At 37.8% G+C, this 12,564-nt stretch overlaps 1 protein-coding gene across 1 annotated transcript; it reads left to right on the forward strand.

Moving 5' to 3' along the window:
- Window positions 1–5,358: 5,358 nt before the first annotated feature.
- LOC106405181 (protein RALF-like 4) lies at window positions 5,359–6,138 on the forward strand. The gene has a single exon (XM_013845770.3). The coding sequence runs from the start codon at window positions 5,534–5,536 to the stop codon at window positions 5,867–5,869; it is 336 nt and encodes a 111-aa protein (XP_013701224.1). The 5' UTR covers window positions 5,359–5,533; the 3' UTR covers window positions 5,870–6,138.
- Window positions 6,139–12,564: the final 6,426 nt, after the last annotated feature.

Raw genomic sequence — 12,564 nt, forward strand, 5'->3', positions numbered from 1 at the left:
TGCACAAGGATCCCATCATTTATGTACTCAAATTATAATCCCAAACAGAATTTTGTTTTCCCGAGATCTTTCATCTCGAATTCTTTCTTAAGGTATTCAACCACTTGGGAAATTGTATCCAGAGGTTCATAGGATATTCAGATCATATATTTCGATGATTATCAATACCGTTCTCGAGAACTTGTTGTACATTCAGCTCAATGCCCTCTAGTACTTTCATTATCCAGTGGACCATATAAATTTGCAGTCACTACATCAGTTTGCTGCAAGTCTAATTTTCTCTCTTATATAGACAGACTTATGAGAAATCTTAAAAGTAGTTGCATCCACCACATGGTAGTATATCTCCTCATAATCTATTACTGGTCTTTGTGAGAATCCTTGTGCAACATTAGCTTTATATCTCACGATTTCTATTCCTCACAAGACCCATTTATATCCACTGGTTTTAACATCATATGGCCAAATACGCCTTTCTTCTTTAAACTATTTAACCCCACGTTTCCATTTAATTTGTTCTACGAGTGTGCACTCTTATATTGACGTGGGTTCATGATCCTCGCTTATATTCATAAATTCAAGTGCTACCTTGTATCATCTTATGTCGACATTCCTTATTGTGTTCCAGACATGATATAATCGATTGAGATTCATTATTATCAGGACCTTTAATACTTTGCAGCTTGGCGTCCCAAGCTACATTGTTTGGTACCTGTACCTTAGAGCCGGCCGGCCTTATCTCTATGTATGGGATGGTTTCCTTGACCTCGGATTTGTTTTATCATTCTATGCACCTTTCTCTTTTGTTTCCGAGGATTCTTATCTTTTGGAACTTATTGGTCTTATCTTGTATAGACTATGTAGCAACTTGACTGTATCTCTCTTGGACATCAATTTAGTTGGTGCTTTACAAGCTGGTTTATATATGACTTAGTCATTCTTTTTCGGGTCAGCAAATGTGTCTGGCATTTGATTAGCTAGCTTTGTAAATGTATAATCTTTGGACGTCTATTTCACATTCTTTAGTCCGAGGATCTTGCCAAGACAATGATGGTCGATGCCATTCTGTTTTCTTACCAGCTTATTATTTTCTCCCCCTAATGTTGGATAGTCGGATCCATTAAACTTTGCAATCCGTGTTCTTGGCCACTAAATAGATCACCCATATTTGGCTCAAGGTACTTCATTATTTGTGGGAGATTCATATCCAACATATATCCCCATCCTCATCCTCTTCTAAGGATCCATCTTAGACGGCACATATATTTGTGGTGGCTTATCCAAATATCTCAAGATGTTATATGTCTGGCTCATGACCCGTAATAAATTTGAGATGGGAATATCTATGCTCACTTAATGGTCTGATGCTTATTAGTTAAGATGCATGTAAATTTGAGTGTCCCCAAGCCTTGGACTGAGAGTTTGGACCTATGGGTAATGGCCAATACAAATTTATAAAAGGATTCAGCCAAGCTATATATAGTATGGACATGTGCGGATTTGTCCTCACTGCCCCCTCATGGACATACTATAATCTTTAAGTGCTTTGGGACATCATGGCCTAATGAGTTTCCCTTGTGTTCAAGCTACACACGTGAGATTCTATGAGATAACTCTTTGTGCCCTTTCCAATATCAATTTCGCATCATGTTTTGAACCAGGATGGCCAATCCGGTCATACCATAAAGTGTATAATTTTGTGGGAAAACCATTCTTGTTACCATGACTATTGCCTCTATCATACTGATCTTGGCATAGTCTAGATCAATAGAGAATGCAGGTATAGTTTTTTAGGACTCATTATGGCCTTGGGCGATTTTATACATATATCTGAAGGGACTCTTTGTTTCCTTCGCCCATTGTTTCAATATGGAAACCATTCATTCTTATATCTCTATATAATCTCAATGGATTTTTCTGGGTGAATATAAAGCATCTAAATGCTTGCCCTTATACATATATGGCCATAGCCCTTAATGTGTACCATACCCGCAAATCATATTGGCGTTTTCAAAAATCATTCATTCTTTTTATTAAGTTTTAATAAAACAAGTTCATAGAAATGAAAAACATAGAAATGAAAAACATCAAAACAAAGAACATAGAATTTAGATTACAAATGTCGAAATCAATCTTCAGTTTTTTTTTAGACAATCTGAAGTTTCATAATCCATAAGATCGTTCTTCTCATGATTGAAGTCGTTTTCATCATCTTGGTAAGCCATATGGGCTTCAGGATTCTTCCCTTTCAAGCTCTCTTAATAGAGGTCAACTAGATGCTTGGGAGTCCTACAAGTCTTAGCCCAATGATTGCTCATTCCACATCTATGACACACGTATTTCTCTGATTTAGTCGAGTGTTGGGGTTTGAAAGAAGATCCACGGCCACGACCATGGCCTCGTCCAAATGAGCCACGGTCCCGTCCATGGTCTCGACCATTTCCTCGCCCGCGGCCAAAGGATTTTCGACCGCGGCCACGTCCGTTTGATTTGTCTTGACCACGGCCATGCTGGCCGTTTCCTTGGACGTGGTTGGACTCTTTATTGTCCTCTGTAGCGTGTGCATCAGGTAGTGGAGCTGATCCAAGTGGTCTCATCTGACTGTTTCTCATTAGTAATTCATTGTTCTGCTCAGCGAGCAAGAGACAAGAAATAAGATTAGCATAGGTTTTGAAACCTTTCTCTCGGTACTGTTGTTGTAACAACACATTGCTTGCATGGAAAGTGGAAAAGGTTTTCTCAAGCATATCCTGTTCTGTAATACTTTCACCACACAGTTTCATTTTAGAAACAATCTTAAACAGTGCAGAGTTATATTCGTCCACAAACTTATAGTCTTGGGTCCTCAGATTCGTCCAATCAAACCGAGCTTTTGGTAAGATCACCGTTCTCTGGTGATCATATCTCGATTTCAATTCATTCCACAGATCTAGTGGATTCTCAATGGTTAGGTATTGATCCTTGAGACTCTCAGCTAGATGATGACGAAGGATCAAGATGGCTCTGTAACGATCCTTTTCATTGGCATTATTGTTCTCGGTGATACACTCACCGAGTCCCTTGGATTTCAGGATGATCTTAGCATCGAGCGCCCACTGAAGTTAATTGTCTCCAGATAGATTTAGGGCAGCGAAATCAAGGTTGTTGATTTTCGACATCTGAAGTTATAGATTAATATTTTTAGAACTTTTAGGAATTGTTTTTAATGTTTAAACGATTAGGGTTTTATGTTCAAACAATCAAACAATCAAACAAGCCTTCACAGCCAAGATCTATGCCTCACGGCCAATGAGCAAGCCACATGGCCATGGATGCAAACTAGTTCGTTTTTATGCATTTAGTTTATCGTGTAATTGCAATTCTAACATGGTTTGTTTCTATCAGTTCATGATGCAATCAAAACAAGCAAACCTATCGGCCAAGCAAAGATCAAGCCACACGGCTATTTGATTCAATTCAACACCATTCCTAGAATAAGTTTTAAGTGTAATTGCAATCAATCAATGTGATTAAGTTATGGTATGAATGCAACAAGACCACACGGCCACGAGTATGATCAAGTCTATAACAGTTTAACCTAATACGTAGTTTCAGATTTCGATGTTAAAATAATCTAAACTAGGTCATTAGAGTTTTAGTTTAAACAAGCCAAACAATCAGATTCGAGTTTGAACAATCCTAACAATAGTTCTAGGTGATCAAATCAACCAATCAATGTTCAATTTCAAACAATCAAAATCGATTTTCAGAATTAGGGTTTTAGGGTTTCGATTTTATTAACAAGCAATTTCAATTTCAGGATGATCAAATTCAATCTCAATCAATCAATCAGTTTTAATTAATCAATAGTTTTCGAATCAGGGTTTAGGGATTTCGAAAATTTGATCTTAGATCAAAGGAATTTGATTTGAGTTCAAAACCTTTAAGGTTCTGATTTTAATTGATCAATCTCGATTTTTAGGGTTTGGGGATCGAACTTATAGAGCTTCGATTTACTCGCTTAGGGATTGATCTATTATCCTATAGCTTTCATCTTAGAGATTATATTTTAGGGTTTCATTCTTTACAATCAACCAAATTCGATTCATTATGTTCTTAGAATTCGAAATACCTTTAGTTTAGTTGTTTGTAGAAATCGGACCACCAAGAATGAACCTCGAGCTTAGACACGATCAGGACGCAAGCTGGACACGAGCTGTCTTGGACGCGAGCTGGAACGGAGTCGTAAACGGATTAGGGTTCGTCGGTATCGTCGGGTTCGGATTAGGGTTCCAAAGCAAATCGGCGCGCACTGTATCAGTGCGTGAGGGCGCGTCGGTAGTCAGATCGACAAGCGGTTTGCACTGGCTGATTCGTCTCGGCCAGGGCTTCGATTTGCTATCTTGATCGTTTTCTGGGTCCTCACGGTTTGGGAGAACGGCCTCTTCGAAGTTCCGAGGCAGATTCCTTTTCATTTAGGGTTTTAGGGTTTTAGCGATTTGGTTTTAGGCTCAGGGTGTTAGAGGCTATCGTGCTGATAACGTGTTGTGAAACTTAGGATTTAGAAATGTAAGTTTCTGTATATTATTAATGAATAAGTGTTCCCTTTATATAAGGGTTACAAGAGAGATAAATGAAAATACAATAATAGGAAAGATTACAAATCATAAACATAAACGAATTAAGAAATAGGCAAGTTATAGCCGCCTCTCTCTCCTCTCCAAGTCTCGCGGCCGCCTCTCTCTCTAGGGTTGGGTCATCTCTCTCTAAGTGTATGGGCCGGTTATGGACCGGGCTGATTATGGACATCCACCAATTGATTTATATCGAGATCGCATATTTTCTATTTTATGTTTCACTTTATGGTTAACTGATACAACTTCACTGGAACCATTTTATAAGTTTCTAAACCTATCCACATCAGTTTCCCAAAATATGTTTTAGATTAAATTTCAATACAGCGTTTTTGAAATCATTGACTAAAAAAATGTTTTAACTTAGCCGATCAAAAATATTGACAAAAACATAAGATCAATTGATAATATACAATGCAATGATCCATGGAATCTCTAATAGATAATATTTCACTGCCGATGCCCTTAGATCCTATGATCCATATAATATCTGGAACCAAGATTCAATTGATCCACACGTTATCCTACTCACTCTTAATCCTTTTTAAATTGGTTACAATACTGATGATTAACGTTTACATGCTAATTTGAGCATTTGATTAATATAAAACAAAGGTAGCTAGCCGAACAAAGAGGAGAGCCAAATATAACTTAGCAAATATAGACCTAACCACCAAGCGGAAAAAATGGACAAAATAAGACCTGAAAAAGAGGTTAAAACCCTCAAAGTAACAGAATTAACCACCACAAAATAACCCTTCTTTATCTTCAACAAAACCAATCTTTCATTTGTTCTTCTGCACAATCTCTCATACTTCTATATCTCCCTCTCCTTTCACAAGGAAGGGCGTAGAAGATACCAAAAAACTCAAGCACAAGAGTAATAATATAACTCATCTATACAAAAAAAACTATACAAAATGGGTGGTGTTAAGTTGTTATTCATCTTTGGCCTCTTGGTTTTAGCCATGGTAGCCAAATCTGTCAATGCAACCTATCCATTGACTAAATCTTGCATCAACGGGCAAGGTTGCATCGGGGACGATGATGAACTCGAATCTCTAATGGATTCAGAGACAAACCGTCGTCAGCTTGCTAGAGGACGTCGTTACATTGGATACGATGCTCTCAAAAAGAACAACGTGCCTTGCAATAGACGTGGCCGATCTTACTATGATTGCAAGAAGAGGAGAAGGAACAATCCTTACAGGCGTGGATGCAGCGCGATCACGCATTGCTATAGGTACGCTAAATGAGAAACAAAATGATAGAGAGGAGGGGAGGATTTGACTCAGCACGGTTCGATCTTCATTCACTCCTCATTTCTGATCGTTAATAATTTTCTTTCTTAACGTACCATGTGTTATACGTTTGATTCATTTTATATTTACTTTTGTTCTTTTTTGTTTATCTACTTCATGATGATGCATATAAGCTTTTGATTCATTTTAAGGCCCTCTTTTCCTTTGTTGTTGTCCTTGTGTTTCGTTTCGTTCATATATTTAAGTTCCGTTTGTCTATTATACATCATGATGTTCTTAGTAAAATTAAGCATTTGTTTTTAAATGAGGGCCCATGTTGGAATCTCTTTTCTTCCTTTATCTCTCCTTTTGTATTTTATCTCGAAACAAACACAGCAATTGTTTGGTTATTAGTTCAGATTTGTTAGTTTAGCGATCCAACTCTATCGGACTAGTAAATGAAAGAACTTATTTCTTATGTTAGCAACAAAATGTTGTAGATAACCTTGGATTGATGAGAAACCATACGATAGCTAAGCTTCATGCATAAATTTCTAAACCAAGAGTACGATTTTTTGATATATCCAGATGAAACTTTGAAGTCTTGAATGACATCCCATACATTCTTGAGAGAATTGTTTCTATGCTCACATATCAAAACATGAGGTTTTATCACAATGACGTGACAAGAATGAAAAATGCAATGGGTAGGAAAAATATGTTGGTGGTTCAGTTGGGATCTCAAGTCAGAGTTGTTTTTGGACAGAAAAGCCTATCAAAGCCCAAACCTAACGGCATCTTCATGTTTAGGAGAAGTGTTTACGGTTAAAACATGATTAAAATGAGGATAAATTACTTCATTTTGTTATAAATCATATTGTGGATTGTCATAGCCATAGCATCTTCCAAGACCATACTCGGCCCATACACATAGACGGCTAAGTCTTTGGGATGTTTTTCCTTTCTCTTGTCTTAGTAGTTTTCCTAATCCTAGTTGGTTTAGGTTTTGGATAATTTCCATATTTCTATATCTTGTAATCCTTATATAAAGGAACCATATGTTTTATGAATAAATATACAAACTATTCCCCTTATTTTTATAACACGTTATCAGCATGATAGCCTCTAAAACCCTAAAGCTAAAACCAAAAATCGATAAACCCTAATCCTACCCGGTGAACACCCTAATCCCGATTGCATCCCGATCCTACGCGTTCCTGATCAGCAACCCCGCGTTCCCGTCTCAGCTTCAGACGATCTCAGCTCAGACGAACTCAGACTCAGCTCTTGATCCAGGACAGCTCGTGTTCCAGACAGCAAGCGTCCCGTTCGCATCAGAGCCGCTCGCGATCCGACAGCAACAGCTCCCGTTCAACGATCAGCCGCTCGCGATCTCAGCCTCAATCCGTTCCAGGCCAGCTCGCGTCCCGTTCCTGTCCAGCTCGAGGTTCATTCTTTGGTGGTCCGGTTTCAACAATCAACTAAGCTAAAAGTAATTCAAATTCTAAGAACATATGAATCAAATTGGGTTGATTGATAAAGAATGAAACCATAAAACCTAATCTTTATGATAAAAGCCATAGGATAATAGATCAAACCCTAATGAGTAAATCGAAGCTCTAAAAGTTTGATCCCCAAACCCTAAATCGAGATTGATCTATTGATCAATTAAACTCAAAACCCTAATCGGTTTTGAATCTCAAAACCCTATGATCCAATGATCATATCGTGTGCTTAAATCTCCCTTGATCTATGATTAAATCAAAACCCAGAAAACGTAAACCCTAAAATTGCTAGAAATCGAATCAAAACCCTAAACCCTAATGTGAATCTGTTTTGATGATTGTTCTTGTTTGATTAAATCTTTTAATGTTTTGAGGTTTAGGTTGCTAGAATATTTTACCTTCTGATATGTTTCTGTTTTCTGAAAACCCTAAATTCGTTTTACCCTAAATAGCATGTTATAAATCCGAATTGAAGCATGTTTGATTCTTATTTGTTTTGATTGATTTTGTTGATTGAGAGTTAGGTTGATAGTTTGATTGATCTCATAACCTGTTTTCTAAAAACCCTAATATCGAATATGAAACCTTAAAGGCTTTGAAACCTTAAAATCGCATACTGCTAAATTTAATTGCTAGATTTCTAAATTAATTTGAAGTTTAGGATCAGTGGCTAGATTAATTGTTTTTAAACCCTAATCTGAAAGCCTAAACCCTAAGTTGACCAGACTTGTTTCTGAAACCCTAAATCCGCATGAACCCTAATTCCGATTCATTGCCTTTGATTGAAAGCTAAATTGCTATATAACCCTTAGTGAATTTGTATGCTAGTAATTGCACCCTGGCCGTGTGGCCTTGTTTGTATCTTGATAGTATGGCCGTGTGGCCTTAGTGCATAATAATTTTGCTGCATGTAGATCATCTAAATCCTAAGTTTGCTATGCATCATATATCACTTAGGCCGTGTGGCCTCATTGCATATCATCCCCATAGTCGTGTGATACTATCATCGAGGGGAATAAAGAGAATGACAAAAATTTATACATGGCAACAAGTATTATCCGCCATTATCTCACTGAGGGTCTAAAAGATCAGTATCTCACTATTGAAAATCCTCTAGAACTTTGGACCGCTTTACAACGGAGATATGATCACCAGAAAACGGTATTACTACCAAAGGCGACATATGATTAGAAACATCTGAGAATCCAGGATTTCAAAACCGTGGATGAATATAACTCAGCTCTATTCAAAATTGTCTCCAAGATGAGACTTTGTGGTGAGACTGTAACAGAGAAGGATTTATTGGAAAAGACTTTCTCCATATTCCACTCTAGCAACGTGTTGCTGCAACAGCAATACAGAAAGAAAGGTTTCACCACCTATACTGATCTTATCTCGTGCCTATTATTAGCTGAGGCTAATAATGAGTTGCTCATGACGAACAGTGAGATGAGACCTCCTGGATCAACTCCATTACCTGAAGCCAATAAGGCTGTAGAGGAAAAGAAAGAACCCACCAAAGAAAGTAACCACGTCCATCATGATAAACCACACGGCTATGGAAATGGCTATGGTAGAGGAGGCCGTGGTGGATGGAGAGGACGTGGTGGGCGTGGCAATTATAGCTCACACGGCCGTGGGAAAGGGAACCACTATAACCGTGGTAGTGGTCCCAGCTATGGCCAGTCCCAGCTATGGCCGTGGTCGAGGCAGAAGCAGTGGTATCTCTAAACCACTACACTCGTCCAAATCAGTATGCCACAGGTGTGGAATGGATAACCATTGGGCAAAGAATTGTAGGACTCCCAGACATCTTTGTGACCTCTATCAAGAGAGCCAGAAAGGGAAGAATCCAGAAGCCCATTTGGTCCACCATGATGGGGAAAACTATTTTGATCATGACCAGGATGACCTTATGGATTATGAGACTTCAGATTGCCTAAGAGAATGAGATGATTTCGACATTCTGTTTTTGTGCTTTTGCTTTGATTTATGTTTGCTTTGCTTTGCTACTTACGTTTTTAATAATATGATTTCTTTGACTTTACTTTATTTCTATTATCTTATCTGATTTTATTTAATAAGATGAATGATTTTATTATTGAAAACGCCAATATGAGTTTATAAATTGCGGGTATGGTACACATTAAGGGCTACGGCCAGATATGTATAAGGGCAAGCATTTAGATGCTTTATATTCACCCAGAGAAACCCATTGAGATTATATAGAGATATAAGAATGGTTTCCACAATGATACAATGGGCAAAAGGAAACAAAAGTTCCTTCAGAGTTATGAAAATCGCCCAAGACCATAGAAAAGTAGTCTACACTATACATGCATTCTCTATTGATCTAGACTATGCCAAGATCAGTAAGATAGAAGCAAAATTCATGGTAACCAGAATGGTTTACCCACGAAATTATACACTTTATGGCATGACCGGATTGGCCATCCTGGTCCAAAACATGATGCGAAATTGATATTGGAAAGGGCACAAAGAGTTATCCCATAGAATCTCACGTGTGTAGCATGAACACAAGGGAAACTCATTAGGCCATGATGTCCCAAGCACTTAAAAATTATAGTATGTCCATGAGGGGGCAGCGAGGACAAATCCGCACATGTCCATACTATGTATAGCTTGGCCATTACCCATAGGTCCAAACTCTCAGTCCAAGACTTGGGGACACACGAATTTACATGCATCTTAACTAATAAGCATCAGACCATTTAAGTGAGCATAGATATTCCCATCTCAAATTTATTACGGGTCATGAGCCAGACATATACCATCTTGAGATATTTGGATAAGCCACCACAAATATATGTGCCGTCTAAGATGGATCCTTAGAAGAGGATGAGGATGGGGATATATGTTGGATATGAATCTCCCACAAATAATGAAGTACCTTGAGCCAAATATGGGTGATCTATTTAGTGGCCAAGAACACGGATTGCAAGAGTTAATAAATCTGACTATCCAACATCAGGGGGAGAAAAGTAATAAGCTGGTAAGATAAAAGAGTAAAAGGATGGTAAAGAAATAGAATGGAATAAACCATCATTGTCTTGGCAAGATCCTCTGACTAAAGTGAAATAAGACGTCCAAAGATAAATACAAAGATTATACATTTACAAAAGCTAGCTAAACAAATGCCAGACACATTTGACCCGAAAAGAAAAGAAAAGAATGATTACGTTATAAACCAGCTTGTAAAGCACCAACGAAATTGATGTCCAAGAGAGACACAGTCAAGTTACTACAGAGTCTATACAAGATAGACCAATAAGTTCCAAAAGATAAGAATCCTCGGAAACAAAAGAGAAAGGTGCATAGAATGATAAAACAAATCCGAGGTCGAGGAAACCATCCCAGACATAGACAATGGCAGGCCAATCTAAGGTACCACCCAATGGAGTTTGGGACGCCAAACTCCATAGTACTAATGGTCATGAAGGTAATAAGGTTGCAACCAAGTATGTTATGTCTGGAATGTAATGGAACATATAAAGAATGTCGACATAAGATGATATAAGGAAGCACATAAAAGGTAGCACTTGAACATATGAATATAAGCGAGGATCATGAACCCACGTCAATATAAAAGTGTACACTCATAGATCAGATTAGACTGAAATGAAAACGTGGGGTTAAATAATTTAAAGAAGAGAGACGTATTTGGCCAATAAATAAAGACGCCCTATGATTAAACCAGTGGAATATAGATGAGTCTTGTGAGAAGTAAAATCGTGAGATAAAGAACATAATCACGTGGTCTAAGTTGTCCATGTTTCTACTTACAGCATTCAAGCATGACTTGTTACACAAGGAATCTCACAGAGACCAGGAATACAGACGGTGGCGGATGCTACTACATATTTCGAAATTGATAAAGTCTGGACAAAAGAAAGAAATTAGATTAATGTATAAAGGATGTAGTAAGCATCATATGATCCACTGGATAAAGAAATATATTGAGCTCAAAGATGAGATAAGAAGTTCTCAAGAAAACAACATTGTATAAAGCTCAACAAAACTGTTTATGGACTAAAACAAAGCACCTGCATATAGTATGATAGACTAAGTAAATACTTAGTAAAAGAAGTTCTATAAGAACAATTCAAATCAGTCCATGTATCCTTATAAAGAAATTCGAATTCATTGTGTTTATTTTATACTAACCAGCCCAAAGAGGGGTTATTTGGTTTTGTTGATTTGTTTTCAAACAGGTTACGCAATATCTTGGCAATCCATATCATTGCAGCAACAAAAGCACGTGGGACTGCAATACCTTGTAGTATCACGCGGAAAGCATAGCCATACAAGAGGCAAGCCGTGGGTGTGTGTGTCTTGAGATCCATGACTCAACAGACCAGCCCGTCATTATTACACGAAGACATACCAGCTCGACCTAATCACCTTTGGAGCTCCCGGTTGGATTATAAGCATACATTACCAAGCTCGGCATATGTGGACTATGAGAGTGTTTTGGTCGAGGTCCGGTCAGAACATGGGATGGTCGACGGCAAAGAAGCGTATCCTGCCCAAAGTTTCCTTCACCCACGCATTGCAAAGGCAGGAGAGGTACAAGTAATTCAAGTTCATTCAAGTAACAATTCAGAAGATCTATTCATCAAGTGAGGTTTAAATCAGGGGGATTAATACGTGTTGTACTCTTTTTCCTTCATCATGGTTTTGTCTCAATTGGATTTTCCTGGTAAGGTTTTAATGAGGCAACATCCAAAACGTATTACAAGTTCTAATGGTTATAGCATCCAAGTGGGAGTGTTATAAATCATATTGTGGATGACCCATAACCATAGCATCTTCCAAGACCATACTCGGCCCATACACATAGGCGACTAAGTCTTTGGGATGTTTTTCCTTTTTTTTGTCTTATTAGTTTTCCTAATCCTAGTTGGTTTAGGTTTTGGATACTTTCCATATTTCTATATCTTGTAATCCTTATATAAAAGAACTATATGTTTTATGAATAAATATACAAACTATTCCCCAAGTTTTATAACACAGTTATTGTTATTGGTAAATAAATTTGAGTTGAAAACAGTTTACATCCCCACGCTACACTAACAAGATGAAAGCATCTTCAAGAGCTGTAGAACTAGCCGGCGTTATTACTTAGGAGTTGGGTTTACTTCAAAGATTTTGTTAGCGGATTGTTTAGGTGTAAAAAATATAAAA

This window comes from Brassica napus, chromosome C3 (genome assembly GCF_020379485.1).
Source record: "Brassica napus cultivar Da-Ae chromosome C3, Da-Ae, whole genome shotgun sequence".
Lineage (NCBI taxonomy): Eukaryota > Viridiplantae > Streptophyta > Magnoliopsida > Brassicales > Brassicaceae > Brassica > Brassica napus.

Bases quoted from the DNA above. Each gene is read 5' to 3' on its own strand.
- LOC106405181 (XM_013845770.3), top strand. From the start codon at position 5,534: ATGGGTGGTGTTAAGTTGTTATTCATCTTTGGCCTCTTGGTTTTAGCC.